At 39.7% G+C, this 21,176-nt stretch overlaps 1 protein-coding gene across 1 annotated transcript; it reads left to right on the forward strand.

Annotated features, from left to right (window-relative positions):
* The first annotated feature begins 5,263 nt into the window (after nucleotides 1-5,263).
* LOC146618730 (von Willebrand factor A domain-containing protein 5A-like) lies at nucleotides 5,264-17,846 on the forward strand. The gene is made up of 18 exons (XM_085371375.1): nucleotides 5,264-5,306; nucleotides 5,466-5,668; nucleotides 5,764-5,986; nucleotides 8,036-8,220; nucleotides 8,304-8,418; nucleotides 8,542-8,681; nucleotides 8,775-8,863; nucleotides 8,949-9,093; nucleotides 9,858-9,937; nucleotides 10,022-10,136; nucleotides 10,285-10,443; nucleotides 10,514-10,617; nucleotides 11,457-11,677; nucleotides 12,772-12,786; nucleotides 15,597-15,737; nucleotides 16,037-16,182; nucleotides 17,538-17,661; nucleotides 17,767-17,846. The coding sequence occupies exons 1-18, from the start codon at nucleotides 5,264-5,266 to the stop codon at nucleotides 17,844-17,846; spliced, it is 2,328 nt and encodes a 775-aa protein (XP_085227501.1).
* The last annotated feature ends 3,330 nt before the right edge of the window (nucleotides 17,847-21,176 follow it).

Below are 21,176 nucleotides of genomic sequence, written 5' to 3' on the forward strand. Positions count from 1 at the left end.
GGTTAGCGGAAAGGGGTGAGACTAGCCTACACAAGGCTCATCGCGACACGTTAGCCCGTACGTAGCTAGGACTAGCAGCGGGGGTTAAATCCGAGCTAGTCGCCACGGGAGTCAGCTCGTCGTGTCATCTTAGCTGCACTCCGCTAGCAACTTAATACTAACCAAACCGTAGGTTGACTAACAAGCTAATGCTAGTGAGATGCTAATATGGTTTGTGGCTTGCTAACAAGTTAATGCTAGCCGGACACTGAAAAAAATAGCTCGTCGTAATGCGTTAGCCCGAGTTACACAACGTCGGCTACCTCGCTAGCTAAAACCAGGTTTCTCACGGGAAGAAAGCGAGAATGAGTTAGGAGGGGCTGGTCAGCCGTGTTAGAATGAAGGGGCGGAGCCCTGAGCACGGCTCGACATGTCTGTCATAGACAGACATGTTGTCATTGGAGTAATTCCCGTAGTGAAACACCGAGCGTAGAAAAAGAACTGAAAATTCTAGATCTCAGAATTATACAAAAAAGTCTTTTTCAGGGAACACAAAATGGGTTAAGAATTTAAAGCTGTTCTGCAGCAATGGAGGTTGATCAAGCCTTGAAAGTTGGTGCTACTCATTGTTACAAGTGGTGCAACTTTTCGGGATTAGTTACAACCCCCTTTGACTGCACAAAAGCAGTCTTGCAACACACTGTGGTGCCATAATCTTGTGTGCATCAGTAGAATGGTATTGTGCTGTAGAAAGTAATGTGTTGCTACAAAAAAATGGTGTGAAAAGGGGAACTTTTCCATGTTTATTATATTTTCTTGCTGCGATTGTTCTTGTTTTATTGTAAGGTGACCTTGAGGGTCTTAAAGGCGCCTATAAATAAAATGTATTATTATTATTATTATTATTATTAACTAACAATGGAAGAGAGACGGACCATCATACCACTTAAAAAAGGTAGGTCTTTCCTACAATGAAGTTGCAAAGAAAGTCAAGGTGTCAGTGAGTACAGTTTCCTTCACCATCAAAGGGCACTCAGAAACTGGGTTAAACTCATACAGGAAGAGATCTGACAGACCCAAAGCCATAACTGAATCAGAGGACAAGTGTCTGAGAGTTGAAAGCTTCCATGATAAGCGGCTCAGAGGATCACAGCTTAATAGTGGTCATAGTAAGCATATTAAGTTTCAGTCTCAACTCTGAAGAGAAGACTTCAAGTTGCAGGTTTGACAGGACGAGTTGCAGCAAGAAAACCACTGGTAAGACGTCAGAATAAAACAAAGGGGCTTGCCTGGGCCATAAAACAGTGGATTACTGAAGACAGGAAGACGGTTTTATGGACTGGTCAATCAAAATGTGAAATCTTCAGTTTATCACGCAGGATCTTTGTACACCGTTGACTAGGCGAAAGGATGGTTCCACAGTGTGTGGTGTCAACTGTCAAATATGGAGGATGAAGTGTGATGTCTGGGGTTGTATTGCTGGATCCAGGGTTGGTGACTTGTACAGAGTGAGAGGCACCCTGACCCAAATTGGCTACTGCAGTACACTGCAGCCCCATCCAATATTCTCTGGTATGTACCTATTTGGTCATGGGTTCATCCTACAGCAAGACCCAAAACACAAGCCCGAGGTATGACAGAACTACCTCAGGAAAAACAGAACAAGATGGTAAGCTTGAAAACATGGAGTGGCCAGCACAGCCTCCAAACTTAAACCACATTGGGTTGTTTTGAGATGAACTGGACAGAAGAGTGAAAGCAAACGTACATACAATGCCACACATTTATGGTAACTTCTGCAACAGATATGGGAAGAACTTTCTGAAGAACCTTTGATTTCTATTGTAGAAAGAAGGCCATGGGTGTGTTCAGCTGTTATATCTGCCAAAGATGGCTACTTTGAACAGTCAAAAGTTTATATAAATTATTATAAATTGATTCCATTATTTCTTTTTAAACTCCAATTGCTTATTTGTACTATGCTTTTATTTCAGAGTGCAATGAGACAAACTGCAGAATTTTCAATAAAAAAATAAAATAAAACAAAGTTGGGGTTTTCTAAAACGCTTGATCTTTAGTGTATGTCATTTTACGGAGTTTATAAGTTAAACTTGAAAACCACTTCAAAGCATTTTCTTCTTTTCAGTTAATGTGAAAATAGCTAATTCCACCACATTTGAACATTCAGTCACATATTTAAACATATATTTACTTAATGTTTCATTTACTTTAGGTAATTCTATTTCAATTACATTTGTATTCAGCATCAGCTGAACATAATACACTTTCAATTCAAATGCAGAGGGATATTTTGTTTCAAAAGAGATAAGTTAATTCTCCCCAAAAAGAGAACTCTAGCTAAAATCAACTCCGTCCACATGTAAACCCAAAGAACGAAGTCAAACGCTGCCAAGAACATGCCAAATCCTAACTGTGTAGAAATGTTGGCGAATCAGAAGTCTAGAAGCCTGGGAGGGAAAGCGGAAACGGGTTTGTTAAGTACTTCTGAAAAGCTTTGGAGGTTTTCTGGAAAAACCAGCTAATTTTTTGTTACTTTTTAAGTGCCTTCACTATTTCAGATGTTAATAACTGAAGACAGTATTTTGGCTGGTGTAGACTCACAACTTAGGAATGAACAAAATGCATACAGAGCGTGCAGAGCGTGGGGAGTGAGTTGGAGGGTGGGGTGGGCTGCTTTTAACTATGTAAAGCACTTTGTGCTACATTTTTTATATGAAAAGTGCTTTATAAATAAAGATTGATTGATTGATACAGCATACACGAGTTTCATTTAAAAAAAGAAATGTATTCAAAACCGACGTGGGGATTTGGGTTTTGAGAGCATCTGTGTTGAATATAGAAGCCACTACGAAAGTTCACCCTGACTCCTTTGTCTTTCTAAATAGAGGGACAGTGTGTGTAACTGCGTGTGTATATGTAAGCGTGTAAAAACTGCAGGTAGTAAGATTAAAAGCAACACTATTATCCGCATGTGGGGAAGTAGAACTTCATCTCATGTAAAAAAAAAAAACGTGGCGCACAGCGTGACGTCAAAAACGGCGCACAAATTTGACATAAATAACTAAATCTCCGTTTTCCTTGACCACGCCTAACCGCAAAACAGGCGTTGCGGTTTCGAGCATCTCCGCCGTGGCAGGAATTTTTTAAAATCTAAACACAGGGATACAAGTATAAAGCACCACTGACGTTGCAGTGACGACGTCAAGGGTGAGTAATGGATGGCACCTCTCACGCCACAAGTAGCCTGACTTTAGCCATATTGTTTTGTTAAGCTTGCTCTTTTAATTAGCGTCTGGAAAGTGTTTTAATTTCAGGTCTGGTGGTATCAAGGGCGGAGATTTCGGTTTTGGCATTGGTGGGGACGGATGATTGGGGCGAACTCTGCCCTGTTTCTTCTTGTTTTTTTCCCTTCTTGTCTTTGCTTCTTGAAAAAGAAAGAGAAATATACTTGCCTACATATGCTATTCTACATGCTTTTAAACCATTTAAAATTACAATTCATAGTTTTATATGTGAATTATATATGTTAAATTACTATTAAACAAATTACTAAGTATTTTAGACTTTAGTTTACTTCAGCCATATTCCATATAAATCAGATATCATACAAAAATAAAAAAATAGCTTCAAATACAGTCATGACAATAAAAGAATATGACTTTAAGGACTTAACAACATTACTTCAGTTATAGTACACCAACATCTCTGATACATGAGCACTAAGGGAACACTGAATGACCTGGTGGTTTTTGTCCATAAAACTACTCATCTAAGATTTCCACAAAGTAAAAGATCTCTCAGCAAAATTAAGCAACATTTTAGGCACTATTGCCCCCATCAAATCAGTGAGCTGGGATTTTTTTTTAAATTCTGAACATAAACTACTGTTACAGCAACAGACATGGACTACTGGTGCCCCACACAACAACTCAGTGTCCACTATGTGAAGGAGCCAAACACATGCCTGCTCCTCTCTTTAGCTGAAATGAACTGCTGGCATATTTGTTTTACATCTATACTGTCCAGTCTCTCCTGGTGGACATGGCAACACGTTATTCATGGTTACATACAATTTTAGACTGATGTGGGCCAAAGCCTAGCACATACTTGCCCTGTTGGGGGGGGAGTGGTATACATATACATTAGTGATGGGTAGATGAGGCCTCGTGAAGCGTTTCAGCACATTCCCCAAACTGTATTGATACTGTGTCGACACAGTGTTGCTGTTTTGCTCCATACTGACACCTGCTGGACCTTAAATATCATTGCAGGCAACTTACTTGAGACTCACAACAGACACTGATTCAATGACCTAGTCATTCTTGTATACACTGTAAGGTATTGTACTTTCCATGGAATCATTTTATATCTTTTTTTTTTTGACACCATTTCCACAGCTTTGGAAAACACACGCTCACAGGGCACAGATGAAGCTGGGGTACACAAAAACTGTAAAGCCAGGTGGAAAAGGTTCGAATAAGATGTCTTCCTATTCCCCCAGTACGTTAAAGGATCCTCTGATCTTGGAATGTTTCTCTCTGCCAAGTAGCGCTTTTGTTTGTGTAAGGAAGCTTCGCAGAACAGATGTGACATTTAACCTGCATAAAATAAAATAAATAATTTACCCTGCAAGTCACATTGCTTTTTTTCCTATTCTGATAGATTACACTGAAACAAAGACAGATAAACAGCTACACAATTATACAGTGAAGTCGCGTTTATTATTATATTTACAAATATTTACAAAATATCACAGTTTTTGTCTTGGTCGTATCATTTTATTTTGTTGTATTTATCCGCGACACCTTAAAGGCCGGTCTGTAAAAATATTGTCTGACATTAAACTGGTCTGTGACGCAAAAAAGGTTGGGACCACTGAAGTACAGAATCAGAGAGTTGCTAGTTTGTTTTGCTGTGACACTTATCCTCAGATATCCTCAGATCTGAACAGACTAATGAGTACCGGGAACACTGAATTTCCCGGCGGAACCCACCGGAGGGTTTATTAATTTTTATCTAATCTAATCTAATCTAATCTAATCTAATCAATGAACCTCGTGACTCATTTCTCTCAAACAAACCATTTTCTGAGCTGGTAGAAAAACCTTTTTCTGTTTGTTGATGTGAAAGTTTGCTTTGATTCTGTGCAGAAGAGACAGACTCCAGAAAAAGCTGATAAATGAAATATACTATATATACTATGTAAACTTAAATGTTTCATTGCGAGATTCTGTCTGTGGTGTTTGTCTCTTATACAGGTACAATGATGACATCATGTGGTCTGCTAACTGCCCAGAACAAACCAGGTAAAAATCTGATAAACATTAAAATGAATTTTCTCTTTATCATCAAAAATTAGTAGAGTTACATGGACAGATTACTCGGCAGGAGAACAATCTAATTTTGACTTTAAAAAATAAATGCTACTATGAAGTGTGACTGCTGGAATTATGCTTGTCTGTTAGTTCCTCTGAAGAGCATTGAGGTGGAGCTGGAGGTGAGGGACCATGTGGCTACAGTGGTCTCCATTCTGAACTATAAGAATAAGGAGGACAAACCATTAGAGGCTGTTTTTGTCTTCCCTCTGCCTGGAGACGCTGCTGTCTGTCATTTCAGTGCTAAGATCGGACAGACACAGATTGTAGCTGAGGTGAAGGAGAAACAGAAGGTGAGCTGGACAGTAAATATAACCTGATTATTGTTATTTTTAATCTTACTTATAAACACAGTGAATGTCACTGACATGTGTCACCTGTCCTTCAGGCTCGTGAGGAGTATGATGATGCTCTGAGCTCGGGTCAGCAGGCCTTCCTATTGGAGGAGAGTGATCAGAGTCCAGATATATTCTCTCTGAGTGTGGGCAGTCTGCCTCCAGGAGAGCGCGCCTCCATCAGGTTGGAGTACGTGACTGAGCTGGCTGTGCAGGCTGATGATGGTCTGAGGTTCTGTCTGCCTGCTGTGCTCAACCCTCGATACCAGCCTCGGGGTAGGAAAAAACGTTGACACTAACAGAAAGCCTCAAACTCACACCTCTGCATAGAAAAAGGTTTCATAACTGCAACTATGGTGGTGGAGGAATTTCCAACCTCTTTCTCTCTCTCCGTCTCTCTTCCTCCATAAATAAAATATTTTTGAATTTGTTATGTAGACATAAAAGATAAACTTGAAAAGAATTAAGCGTAACATGGAAACATAAACATTGAAAGCAACTGTCTTTCTCAACACTTTATTTTCAAGTCCAGAATCTATAACATGATTAGGGGATGGACTTTGGGGTTACGGAGTATCTGTGCTGTGTTAGGCTATGTCATTCTTTCTTTCTCATTCTGCATTTATTCTGTCTTTCAAACATACAAAATTATTTGATTGCCCTTCCACCATTACTATAACTGCAGTTTCTTTGCTCTTTGTGTCATTTCTAGCCACAATTTAAACACAGGGGTTACTGTGGCTCCTCTGAAAGAGAACACCTCAAATCAGAAGTACTTGACTCCCTGGTATAACTCGCAAATGTGCACCTTAAAGCAGATAAAGTAAGCTAGAAACAGTGTCTCACTAATTAAGAAGATCATCATTTAGCTTAAAAAATAGTTTTTTGCTTTATAAAAAAGCCTTCAGTAAAGCTAGAAGGTTACTATTCATCACTGATTGAAGGAAATAAGAGCAACCCTAGGTTTCTCTGCAGCATTTTATTCATTTTATTCTATTACATTGTCTACAATTGTGTACAGTATCTTATTCTTATCCTTTTCCAGTGTTTTTCTAATTTTTACTATGTAACTTTGCACTGTCCACTTTCTGCTGTAACAAAACAAATTTCCCACAGGTTGGACTAATAAAGGTTATCTTATTGTATCTTATCTTAGCACTGTAGTCAAGCTGACAAAAAGTCAGAGCTCTGCTGAGCCAACCATTCCTTTAACGTTAAATAGTAATGAATTCATGAACGTCTTCACAAATACAATTTTAACTACTAGAGGAAAAACATACTCATAATCATCTCACTGACTTAACAATGTGTAGAGTTACTTTCAGTACCAGTGGTATTTATTTAATCTTTTTCTTCAATTGATCTTTCTGAGTTAACTTCAGTAATTACTTCATTACTTCCTCCTGCTACGATTTGTTCCCCCGGTTCAAATCACGGACAAACAGTATCCCACAGTTGTTTATGTTTTTAAACCCATTTTGCACAGAGAGGCATTTTTTGAAAAATGTATTGATAGCAATGTTGAATATTATTACAGAGGGAAAAAAAAACTACACACACACCGTGACGCCTTTGTAAATGGAGGAACAGTAACTGCGTGTGTGTATGTAAGCGTGTAAAACCTGCAGATAGTCAGATTAACAGTATTTTGTGTCTATCTGCAATTCATCTCATGTAAACAATAACGTGGCGCACAGTGTGACGTGAAGAAAGCCGCATACCGTTGTTGTTGCGTGGCAAACTCTGTATTCCTCGTCCACGTGTAAATGCAAAAAAGGAGTTTTAAAAAATCTCAGTTATCGGTGATTCAAAAACGTCGTTTACGTGTGGACGAAACAGCTGCGTTTTCAAAAATACCTGTGTAGGTACGGACGTAGCGTAAAAGAGTTAGTAGTTACTCTCTTACTACCTGTCATTTATTGCAGATTACTTGTATTTGCTTAATTGTTTACTAAATGTTTGAGATGTGAAATAAACCGCAATGGAGCAAAATATGGGTGTGTGTGGTTGGAGGATGTGTTTGTGCGGGGGGGGGGGGCGCGAACAGTTCTCTTGTAAAACAAAGGGGGGCCTAGCAAAAAAAGTTTGGGAACCACTGCCTTAGTTACACTGCAATAGGTCAAGGTTCCAATGAAGCATTAAGTGTTTTTCTTCACTGAGTGTTTTTTCACTCACTATACGTTTACACATACCTCTGCATTTAATTCAAGTTCTCTTCCATGGCATGTCTTTGTCCTGTTTTACTCCTCTCACCCTCAACCGGTCTTGGCAAATGGCTGGCCCTCCCTCAACCTGGTTCTGCTGGACGTTTCTTCCTGTAAATAGGGAGCTTTTCCCTCTCATTGTTGCCAAGGAACTTGCTCATAGGGGGTCTTTCGAGTGTGGGGTTAGTGCCCTACAGTCTGTCTTTCTCTGCCCGAGTGTCCTCTCCTCGTCCAATCTCTAAAGTAGAGTCCAACTGTTCCCTGGACCCTCTCCAGGACCTCAACACTGATCAAACCCAGGCCACGGTAGGTAGAGTGCTGCTGTTTCTGCTGTGTGTGGTTGTTACTTATAACTGAGAATTAAATATGAATGTGTTTGTGGTGTGCAGGTTAAGCTGGCTGCAGGACACAAGTTTGACAGAGATGTTGAACTGCTGATTTATTACAAAGATGCTCACCAGCCCACTGCTGTGGTGGAGGCAGGACAGGCCTCTGCTGAGCCGGGTGAGTGGAAATGATAGTAGTTGGTTTGAAAATGTAAAAAAAAAATTGCTTATCTACTGCTGCTTGGAAGTTCAATTTGTTGGCATAAACAAAAAACAATTTCTCCCATTTTTTATTTTTCAGGCTCTCTGATGGGTGATCCAGTGGTGATGGTGAGTCTGTACCCTGAGTTCCCCCAGTCTGCGATGTCTTCATGTGGAGAGTTTGTGTTCTTAATGGATCGATCTGGAAGTATGAGTAATACTCGCATCCGCAGTGCCAAGGTATTCATAATATATTTAGTCATAAACTCATAAAAAGTTTCATGTTGTTCCTCTCACACAGTGGCTTCACCATCTTATCCATGTTCCCTTAAGGATACTCTGCTGCTCCTGTTGAAGAGCTTACCAAAGGGCTGCTGTTTCAACATTTACAGTTTTGGGTCCAGATATGAACACATCTTCCCGTGAGTCTCTCCCAGCCCAACAAAGGTCCTTTTGTCCTTGACATGAAATACATGCATGTTTGTATTGGTGTCTGTGTGATGGCAGTAAGAGTGTGGAGTACAGCCAGCAGACCATGGAGGAGGCTCTAAATACAGTTGAGCAGATGGAGGCTAATCTTGGAGAAACAGAGATCCTGGAGCCCCTAAAACATATTTACAACCAGCCCTGCATTCCCAATCAGCCTCGACAGGTAACACACACTCACATGCTCTTCTGGTTTGCTGTCCTCGTGGGGACATCCCAATAACATAATGCTTTCCCTAAACTTAACCATTAACCATAAACCAATTGTAACCCTAAAACACTAAAACCACAATTTAAGTGTGAAAAATGCCTCCAACAACGTGGGGACCTGGATTTTGGTCCCCACCAGTACAGTAAATTTCAGACTTTGGTCCCCACCAAGATAGTAAGAACCCATATGCGCACACACACACACACACACACACACACACACACACACACACACACACACACACACAAAAACTGCTTTGCATTAATCTCCTGGAAATTTCCTTTGAACTTAATTTTACTTTCTGCTTGCCTTGCTTTAGCCTTAGAACAACTTCATCTTAAAATATAATGATTTAGGATATTTTAGCTTTTTTTATATCACCATGAAGATGCTTTATAGGGATGTATCTACATAGAGCAGATTCAGTTTCATAAAAACATTGGACAAAACTTGGACCACACACGCTCTACAAATGTTTCTCAGCATTGGCATTAGTGTACAATCTAACTTTTAATATATCACATATTTTAACCCTGTGAATATAATCGTTGTTCATGTAACAGCTTTGTTCTTTAGTTTGGAGTTCATACTAACTGTACATTGTTCGTTGCACACTACCACAAAAACATTTGTGTTTCTGAACCTAACTCAGCTCTCAGAACAAGCTGTGTGTTTCTGGGTCTGATGTTATGTCCTTATGTGCCAACTCTCCTGTCTAGCTGTTTGTCTTTACTGATGGAGAGGTGAGGAACACCAAAGAAGTGATAGATCTGGTGAAGAAGAACTCAGATTCTCACAGGTGAAACCACAAAAACACAAGTACGTCTACACAATTCCCAAAATGTCCAACATGTCCTCTATGTAGAAAATTGTTGTATTGCAGGTGTTTCTCTTTTGGGATTGGGGAAGGGGCCAGCTCTGCTCTCATCAATGGGATGGCCAAAGAAGGAGGAGGTCACGCTCAGTTCATCACAGGGACTGACAGGATGCAAGCAAAAGTAAGACATTAAACACAATTAAAAGTCAAGTTAAACATTGCAGCAGCAGCAGATCCAGCAGATCCATATTTGTGATCAGACCTGCAATGAGTAAAATGTCTGTTCCAACTGTTTGTATATATTTGGAGAGTTTTTCATTATTTTTCAGGCGATGCAGTCGCTGCGATTTGCTCTGCAGCCGACTGTGGTCGACATCTCAGTCACATGGGATTTACCAAAGGAAGTGTCTGTCACTGTCCTCTCTCCACCAATCACAGCACTTTTCCAGGGTCAGAGGTCACTGATTTATTCCCAGCTCAGTGGACAGGTAGGAGCAGCAGCCTCTCATGTTGTTGTTTAACTATTTCATGACTTCTGACCCTGTGATTCTGTGTCAGAGTTCAGAGGCAGCAGAGGGCTGTGTGACGGTGAAGTACAGCCTGGCAGGTCATCCCTCTGAGAACCAGCTGCACTTCAGTCTCAGACCTGCAGAGGACACTGGGTAAAACAGAGTTTAAGAAACTCAGTACTTTTCATTGGTTCATGACTTTAGATATATTGGGTTGAAAATAGCAGTAGATTACAATGAATATGGACTGAAATATGTTGTGTTCACATCTGAAATAAAGTATTTAAATAGGTCAACCACTGACATTTACTTCTTATTGCATAATCTTGGTGACTAAGAGTCGACATGAGTAATTAACCTTCTCAAGGCAGGCGTTGCCGATTTGCAACAGTTAAAAACTAACAACCTGATTACCCCACATACATATTTTATGACTTCTTTTTACTCAGAAGTGATTGAATGCAATAGGATATTAACCCTCTCAGGCTCAAATTAAACTTTTTGTTGATAATGCACAACCAAGTCCTGCAGTGGTACTTCTGAGTCTCTTCATAACTTCTACTCCGCATGCTGAGCTTATCCACAAACCTTTTAAATAAAGTAAAAAAGATAACATTCTCTTGTTTGCTGTAATTACTAACCACTCACACAGGAGGAGACACTTCTTTCTCACTATCAGTGAGAATGAATCAGTGGAATTTGCTCATTGAGATATTAATTATAAATTCTTTTAGTCTTAATCACAAATATTGTAACAATCCAAACTCTAATATCAGCGCTATCAGCAGGTTTAAAACCTGAAGAAAGTGCTCATGTGTCATTTGGATTTTGATTACTTCTAGGTATGAGCATTTGTTTTCAATCATGGTATCTGATGTGATTTTTGGGGAGTTTGACTCCAACTCTATATAACCTTTAAAAAATACAATGGTAAAAAAAACAAAGAAACACTTAAGTCACCCATCTCTTGGTGTGTTCCTTCTTATCTGCAGATTAACAGTCCACAGGTTGGGTGCTCGAACTCTGATTCGCTCCCTGGAGATGGAGGAGAGAGAGCACAGAGGACAGCAAGTTGGAGGTGTGAAGGAGAAGGTGGTGCATCTCAGTGTCCAAACAGGAGTGAGCAGTTCTTTCACTGCCTTCATTGCTGTCAACAAAGACAACAGCGAAGTGATTCAAGGACCTCTTGTGTGCAGAAATGTTCCGACACCCTGTGAGTTTTTGCCAAAAGCAAAGCTAAAAGTCAGCCACAGCTCTGAAGCAAAGATGGTTGAGCATGAATAAAACCAGTAAAATGTTTGGTTTAAGAGAAGGTCAGACCCAAATGAAAAGAATGATTAGCAACAAGATGGTAAAAATAATGTAGGTACTGATCAGACAGCAGTATGAGAGAGAGGGATGCATGTAAAAAAGCATTGGTTACCCAATAAATTTGTTCCCTAATACTTTTAAGTGTTGATGGAGTCTTTACGTCATCTTACAGTAGTTTTGACCCAGAGGATTCTGCAAATCGTTATAATATTGTCAGCCAGCAACTTTTGGTGTGTATGAGTTATGTAGGAGTTATGTTATGTTATTTTAGTTATAAAATCTATGGCATTATTTTTGTGCCTCTGTTCTGAGTGTATGTATATTATTCTTGTAAGTACAAATGTTGCTTTTTCAGGAGAAAATTATTTTGAATGAAGAAAAGCTTAATTTGAGCGAACAAAATTCATTGCTGCTAAATGTATTTCAGTGTTTGCTAATATCTATATACACACACAATAACAGCCCCTCTCGCTCAGTTGTTGGCATTTTCTCCTGCTCAGATCTCTGCTCTGTGTGCTCATAGACATCTACCGTCCTGCTCTCAGTGTGACGATCATGCTTTCAACACCTCTGCTTCCTGCACGCTCAACTCTTTCTGTACACCGTTGTAAATGTGCCACAAAACCAACCAATCACAGTCTTGGATGCAAAAATTCTGGTTGGCTCGCTAGCTACTGTATTCCAAAAAACACTGTCCAAAATGTAGCTAAATCCAGTGGACTGGTTTGGTTTAAACTAGACTAAAACCAACAATGGTCTTAAAAAATAATATTTTTTAAAATAAAATAATTAAACATACTAACTGAAATGGGTTGGGCTACACCTTGGACAGTGTTTCTGGAATGCAGTAGCTAGCAAGCTGATTGGAGACCAATACAGCCAATTGTTTGTGGTGAGTCATGTATGAAGCACAACAGCCAAAAGGTTTGAAAATTCTTTTTACTAACGTGTTTTCACCTTTCTTTCTTTTTTCTTGTTCTTTTTTTGCGTTCTCAGCATTCAAGGGATTAGGTAAGGAAAAATGTCTTCTTTTGTTTGTTTGTTTTTTTTAATATTTTGTGTTTTGTAATTATAAGCATACCCACTTAGCAAAATTGGTATGGCCTGGATCTGGCCCACACAATGTGCTTACACATGGCCCACATACCGCAAAGAATGACGGCCCTTTGGTGGTCCAGATCTGGTTTGCCAGAGATGGCCCACACATGGGCCAGAACAAGGTCAGTTGCAGGCACACTGGTGGTCCTGTGCCTTATGTCAGCCTTATGTGTACTTTAATCAAGCCATGTAATAACAACATGTGCCGGAACATAATAGCGCAAAAGTAACATGACGAAACTCTGTTCAGAGAATGGACTAATTCTTTTATAGCTGCCATGACACCAGTCAGTCAGAAGTGCCGGCTTGATACCAGATCTGGGCCAGACCTGCTTGCTATTTGGGTAGGCTGCTGTCTAAAGCAACAAAAAACATATGAACCAGTTCCTGACATATAGCAGTTGAAGAGTTTTCATTGTCCTACATTTACAGTTTTTGCTCGTTGCTTGAACACTATAAACTCATGCTTAGACTAAAGTAACACAACTTGAAGCTTTTGTTACCATACCTCAAACACATGTACCCATACCTTAAACAAAAGTGCTGCTTTGCACTCTGGTTGCAATTATGCAACACACTTACTCCTTTATGCAACACACATGGTCCTGCATACTACACTCTATTTCATACATAAGACACTTCGTTCAAAAATTAAATTTCAGGGTGCCATTTGGAAAACACATGTATCCAAAATACAAAACACATCGGGTAATTGCAACCACTCAAATATACACCTGAAGGCACTTACTTGCAAAACTGAACACCAATTAGCCAACCACAAAAAGCCCTCAGTTTAGCCATTTCAAGAACTTTGCAAGCATGGATGGAGGGAGAGCAAGAGGAAGAGGAGGAGGAGGTCAAAGAGGCCATGCACGGACCCATATTTCTGATGATATAAGAGCAACTTTGGTGGACCATGTCATCAACCACGGCCTGACTATGAGGGAAGCTGGGCAGAGAGTCCACCCACATCTAAGCCGCTTCACAGTGGCATCTGTAATACGAACATTCCGACTAGAAAACAGGTATGTCTTCACCTCCATACCTTCTGCTCTACTCAGATGGTTTTATAGCACTGTTCTACAGTATATCACATTACCATATCAAGTGTACGGGGTGCTAATGCTCCTTTTGCAGCCAAAGTGGTAGTTTCTGTGAAACATACCATGATTACTTATATTGAAGTACAGTGTTGTACAGTGGATGATACAGTATATACAGTGAAGTACTGTAAGAAAAATAAGCAAACCGATGACAATATGTGGTTGTATTTCTCTAGAATGACTCGAAGACCTTCTGGGGGAGGACGCCAACGCCTGTTCACACAACAGCAGGAACTTGCTGTTGTGGACCTAGTGAGGGCAGACAATGCCATCCGTCTCCACCAGCTACGACGGAAAATACTTGCAGACAGGCGAGTGTTCAGCAACATAAACCATGTGAGCATCACCACCATCAGACGCATCTTGGGTAAACTCAGCATCACCATGAAGCAGCTCTACAGAGTCCCATTCGAGAGGAACAGTGACAGGGTCAAAGGACTTCGAGCTGAATATGTACGGGTACGTGTAACTGTCCCTTACATTTACAATAGAGTATTGGTGAAGTCCAGTAGCAGCTGAATATGTACCATATCAGTACCACATGGATCTATTCTGAGAGCTACACAGGTACCTGTGTGATGGGGTGAGGGTGCTGTATGTGTAGCACTGTAGTACAGTGACATGTTCCCCTTTTTTTCAGAGGATCATGGCCATGGATGGAGCTGCACAGCCTCATGAATACATTTTCATTGATGAAGCTGGATTCGACCTGAGCAATGCGGCGACATTCAGGTGACAGCAATCCATGGATGGTTTTGACATGGAAGAGGATATTTTCCCCAGTGCCTAGCGGGAGAAGACATTGCTTGCGATGTTGATGAGGTCCTGTGGCCAGACCCCAACAGACGGCGGGATCCATGAGCCCACGTATGCACAATTGTCATGATTTTTTGTTTACAGTATAGTGTTTTTTCTATTACTGTATTATGGTTTTTTTTTTGTTTTTGTTTTTTTTGCTTTATCTGAATTCATGGTACTGCAATGTACAATATTGAGTAGGTCTATTTGCTTTTTTGGTTGTTTGCAAATGTGTCTCCTGAAAATATGCCTTCTGAATGAACAATGGAAATCAAAGACTGCAGTGCTTTATATAAAGTAGACTAGTGTGTTCCTCCTGCTCTGTAAGTGTTTGCATATGATGCAAGTATGTGTCATTTTGTCAACAGAGTTACATTTTGACAAAGGAATGTTAGGTTTTGATAGCAGAGTTTAGGTTTTGAGAGTAGAGTTTCAATTTGGTGCAGATGTGAATGGTATATTTCCCAGTGTTGTGTCATGTTTACTTGTGTTTAGGGTTTTGGCACAATGAGCAAAGTTTTGCAAAATGTGTTCAGGCAACGGGCAAAAACTGTAAGAGAGATGCCATTGCATTTGTTGCACATTTGTTTAGTCAGGGCTTCCACAGCCAGTGGAATTGGAGCAGCTTTACTTTGTTTAGATGACCATCACTGCACTGGATGGATGTGGATTTCTATTTATCAGGAAGGAATAAACTTAATCTCAGTGTTAGTCATATGAAAGTAATGAATTACCAGATCACCCAGTTGGACTGTAGTGTGTGTGTGTTTTTTATAATAATGACTTGAGCTTTACTGAGTTGCGGTCTCTCTAATCTCTCAGCAGCTCATTGCTATGAACCAACAAAGTCTCACAGCAAAAAAGGGCTATTTCCTCACATGAAGAAGAAACTACCTGTCTTTTGGAACTCTCATAAGATGCCTGCCAAGCATTATGCTGCTTCACATATGTTTGTTTACGAAGGTAATGTTGGTTAAAAGTAGACACATAAATCTTTTAGTTTCCATCATTTACAGAATATCAGGGCACCCAATAAATTCTTCATTGTTGTTGCCACATCAGACTCATCTTACCATAACACTGCACTGCAAAACTTTACATGGGAAGAAGTGAGCGCAGTTTGGTACCACAAAAAAAGGAGCAAAAAGTGCCTTACTGTAAATTTACTGTATAATATTTATTTTTTAAATTAGATAGAAAGGCCATGACTGGACACTTGATGTTCAGTTATTATTTCATCTTTGTACTTTTTTTTTTCCCAGCTGCTGTGCATGAGCACCTATCCAGAGACCCTTTGCTACAGTTAGTCTCCCTCCAGGAGGCGTCTGGCTGCTGGCTGCTTGATCCAGCTCTGGCTACTGCACTGGGAAAGACCAGCAAGGAGGTGAAAAAGTCAAAGCCTGAAAAGGTGGGTTTTTGTCAGTTTCAGTCATTACAAAAAGTGATGATATGCATGTTAATCAAATTTTATGGTACAAAATATAGAAAGAAATTACAAATATTAAACATAACATAACCCAAAAGATGAAAATGAAGTCAGCTGTAGTAAAAACTGGCAAAAAGTATTTCCCTCATAAGAGGTGTCCGTGAAGGTATTTGCCTTATGTTACATTAGTTATGTTATCACAATTGTAAAAACTAAGATCAGAACCCTTTTATGTAAAGGTAGTTTGTTGAGATTATGTGTGTAGAAGCATTAATTTGTCTTGGTGTACCTACATTCACATGTAACTGGCTGCCTGTTGCTGTTTTAACTCCATTACTTTCTGTTGTTGCCCGTTCTCTGTGCCATGTATTGCCTGGTGTTCATATAAGAGCCGGAAAGCCCTGGGTTTCATGGGGGCAGGGTTGGTTGTAATTGAAGGGACCCAGGCTTCTCATTCCAAGTACCACAGGGGTCACTGAATGAAAAATTGCTTCCTTGAAAAAGACTAAAATTACAGTTCAGTGTAGAATATTACCTAAAATAAACTATATACAAAATGCCTTCAAATGACAGAGATGCAGAAATGTGTGGATTTCCTCCAGAGCCATGGCTCAGTGTCTGTGTGTCTAAATTAGTCTCACAGACCTGAATATGACACTGGAAGCCATTTATATTTCTGAACCTGTTTAAACTGCTGCTCACCACTAACAAGCACAAGCATCAATTTTGGACTTTTAAACCTTTTCATAAGTTTTGCATCTTTTCCTTCTGATTTAAAATCTCCCTTATGGTCATTCATACTACACAAAGTAATTAAGCAATAAACAATTAAATGACCGAGAAGTTAATTTTTCACTTTCATCTATAGAAATTTGTTTGGTTTTTTTGTGACTAACAAAAACTGGACAGTCTAGAGAATTTTACACATTTATTTACTATAATTTAAGTTCAAAGAGTCGTACTGACAGGTTTCCTTCTATGTTACAGCAGGTTTTTCTTCATTATGTAGAAAAACGGTTAAATATGTAACAACTTTAGTTTCAGTGGTCCGACCCACTTAAGATCAAAGTGGGCTGAACGTGGCCTACGATGTAAAATTAGACACATCTGGTCTAAACAGAGTATTGCAGGAGATGATGCTCTATCAAATACCTTCAGAAATACCCCAGGATAACAGCAATAACACTGCAGGAGAGAGAAGCCTCTGGCAAAACACACAAAATAAGTGTGCATGGCTTGTTTATTGTACTGAATAAAGTCAATTGCTCTCAGGCTCGGTGTGTGTGTGTGTGTGTGTTTGTGCTCCCTGTTTTATTTGTCTTTTATTGGGGAATTAGGGCAGCAATGAAGTGTGGGCCACCGTTCTGGCTCTGATCTGGCTTCATGCTTTCAAGATGGATGCAAAGGACGAGTGGGAGCTTCTGGCTATGAAGGCTGCCTCATGGCTCCGTGCTCAGAATGGTAGTAACACGATAATAACAGAAAATGCTGCATATCCATGACACAAAGTTAAAGTGAGCTATTCTTGCAAATTCATTCTTTAATCCTTGTGTTTTGTGTTCTTAGCACCATGTGAGTCAGAGTGTGTGGACGCTGGAAATATCCTGTTGGGTTCCAGCGTGAAGAAAGAAGCTCTGGGACTCTGAGAGTTTTCTCAAAGAGCTAGTTATGCCAAATGCCTTTTGATTCAGTGTTGTGTCTTCTTCATTCACGTTTTTCACTGACTGTGTGTTTATACATAATTCTGCACTTAATCATCAGTTATTATTAATCTCTGGCTCTCTTCCATAGCGTGTCTTTTGTCCTGCTCCCTCCACTCAGAAATAAGAGAGAAAGCACACTAATGTGCACACTAATGTACACGCTTAATGTGCCCTACACGCTTGTGCCTTGGGAAACGTTCGTCTTTGTGATTAAGATGTGTATATTAGCAAGCAATTTATGTTTAATTTTCTGTACATTTCAGTTAGAAAAACGAGGAGAAGCCTTAAGAAAGGAAAGGGTTTAAAAAGCTCTTCAAAGTCAAGAAAAGCAAGCCTTGTGGAGATCTCTTCTGTTGTGTTTGCTGGCTGTCAAGCTTCACATTGTTACGTGGTGTGAGGGCAGCACGAGGCAACTACTGTTGTGATTTGGAGCTATATAAACAAAACTGAATTAAATTGTACTGAATGATGTCTCCGCTGTTATATTTATTGTTCATGTTTCATTTTTATTTTGTTGCAATTGTTCTAAATGCTTTTTGAACTTAATCAAACTATTTTATTTGTATTTCCATTTGTGCCTTGAACTGAAAATTAAAAATTAAAATTGGTGCTTGGAAGATTAAGAATTTGTTCTTTGGTTTAACTCAGTCCTTCTGAGTAAAGATCTATAGCTTCAGTTCAAGAAAATGAATAATGGTATACAGGAGTACAGTATCAAATTACACTGATAACTGAAGAACTACCATGCGGCTTATTCCTTCATTCTTTATTAACAGGACAAGTCACATTAAAGCTTTACAATAAAAAAGACATGTAACAAACACAAAACATCAGAGAATAATAAGTTTATCAAAACACAAGTTCTAATAAGTAAACGTGAGCAAAGGCTGTAAATGTAAAAGCTACACTTTAGCATAAAATATAATGCGTAAACATACCATTACAGACATATCTGAAACCGAACTGGAACTCTTAAACTCACTACTATCGTTAAAGCTTTTAATGTGTAAAGATAAAGTTGATAAGTTAATTTCCTGTTAGGGCATCTGTGAAGCCTCGCTCACTAAATGATCTCATTGGAGGGATGCAGCAGAAAGCCTCTGACGTCACCGGAGTAGAACTGCGTGCGCGTATTGTAGACGCATAAGCTTGAACTTCACACACATACTACAGATCGGTGCTTATCGGACACACAAATCCCTCTATTCAAAGGTATGCTTTTCTCCAATTCATTGTAACTTTTCTTTAGACGTTGTAACCTGACGCACTTCATAAAAAACGCCGTAAGAAGTGTGCTGACAGGAGCTGTATACAGATGCAGTCTGTATTTTCCTTTTTATTTACTGGCAGAATAATATCAAAACTTGTTCTGAGTCAAAAAAAAAAAATCTCAACCAGGGCTGCTGCAGTAGGCGGTGAAACGTAACGAGTTTGGGTACCTCATATTTCAGTGGCGAGAAACACAATTTGTTGTCTTTTCAAGCTAAATCGCGATGCTGTGGCCCAGTTAAACACGTTAATGCAGGGGTTTAAGACCCAAATAAACCCGGCGTGGTTTGCAGCGCCGCTGCAGGGGAGACGGACGCACCTGAGCTGCAACCAATCACGCCTCGCCGCCTTAACGTCTGTGCTATCTATGCTGTTGTGTTGGTATGTGTCGGGCTGTGAGCTGAAAAGCTACAGCCGGCTGTGCGTGAAAAGTGGTCAATAAAGAGATGCTGAAAAGCATGTTCATGCAAACATCATCGGGTCTGCCTGATATGTTTACAATGGGACTTCTACTCCTGAACCTCTGCGCATATCCCATATGCGCACAGCGTCTGCAAATCGGGGCTGTATGAAGTCACTTTAATCTTTACCAGGACTGTCAGCTGTCATCTGTGAGGCATGAGCGGTGTTTGTTTGTAACATAGTTACAGAGATATGCAAGCAGTTTCTTGAGCGTTTCTGTAAAAATAACAATCAATAAATTTGCATCATTTGCAAAAATCTTCTCACCTGTACTTAACCTTTTGTTTTTTTCTAACTCATCAGCCTGTCAATTAGACATCATCCCTGCTATATTTGTTGTTTGGGGGGGGGGGGGGATGGGGGGGAAGTCAGAGATGATATAAATAATTAGGTAAAAAAAAATAAGCTAGATTAGACATCTACATTATTGTAAATTATCCATCTTGATTTTTAGCACTTCTGATGATACGCTGTAACAGAAGTAAATCCTCTCCGGTGTCCCAGAACTTCCATTTGTCCAGCATATAAGATGACACAAAGCTGCTGCCATAAACACACACATTACTGGGAATATAGTTACTCAAAGATGACAAACTGGGGAAAAAAGAGATGGAAGCCCTGACTAAAACAAACAAAGAGGAAGAAGACCATGAATCAACCACACAATGTGCCATTGGATCCAGGCTTCTGTTCTGTAAAACTAGACTAACAGAAACCAAAACCAGGAGTAACGGTAACTCTCAACTCAACCTATACTTGATAAATAAAACTATTAAAGGAACAGAAAGATGAAACCGATGCTGATGGATTTTAGGTAGATGGAGAGGACCGAAACACCAGTTGGCGACCCCCATGTTGTGCTGTCTTCATGAGCGCCCACATTCAGCACTAAGAATAAATCACAGATGTGAGAGAGCAGGTTAATGAAGGTGACAATATAAACACAACAAGACGATGACCGGACCGATGCTCTCATGCCGCACATAGCAGCGCCCCAAACTTAATGCATGACCTGATGTGTATGATCGTGAAACATTAGGTCTGCTCCTAAACAGGGTGTCATTTCTAGCTTTGGACTTTATTTGGATTTAAGCTACAAATTAAGGTCATACAATCATCCTTATTTTTAATAAGAATTGTGGGAAAAGTAAAAAAAAAAAAAAAGGTTTAAATTACAAGTGAAAGACATGAACATGCCTTCATTTTATCTACTCCAATTCTGTCTGCTAAAGTTACAGCCAAAAGTTCATCCCCTACTTCCAGTTTATTTAAAGTTCAGCTGCCAGATGTTGAAAAAATTTATAGAGAAAAGGCTCTTGGATGCTTAATTGTTTTCTTTAAAACTTTGCAAAGCTTTTAAATCCTTATATTACGTAACTATTCCCTAGTTCTAGATTTAGATCTTAACTGTTTCTCAGTCAGATCCTCCTAACTATCATTGTCATCTGTTAGTTATTTGGCTTCTGGAGCCAAAATGAAAGCAACACTAAATTCTTTTATTTGGAGTAAATCTCTGTGGTGGTTGTCTCTTGCACAGGAACA

The sequence above is a fragment of the Diplotaxodon limnothrissa genome, linkage group LG14, assembly GCF_057381915.1.
Source record: "Diplotaxodon limnothrissa isolate DT_005_m linkage group LG14, D_limnothrissa_male_GT1.1, whole genome shotgun sequence".
NCBI classification, from domain to species: Eukaryota; Metazoa; Chordata; class Actinopteri; order Cichliformes; family Cichlidae; genus Diplotaxodon; species Diplotaxodon limnothrissa.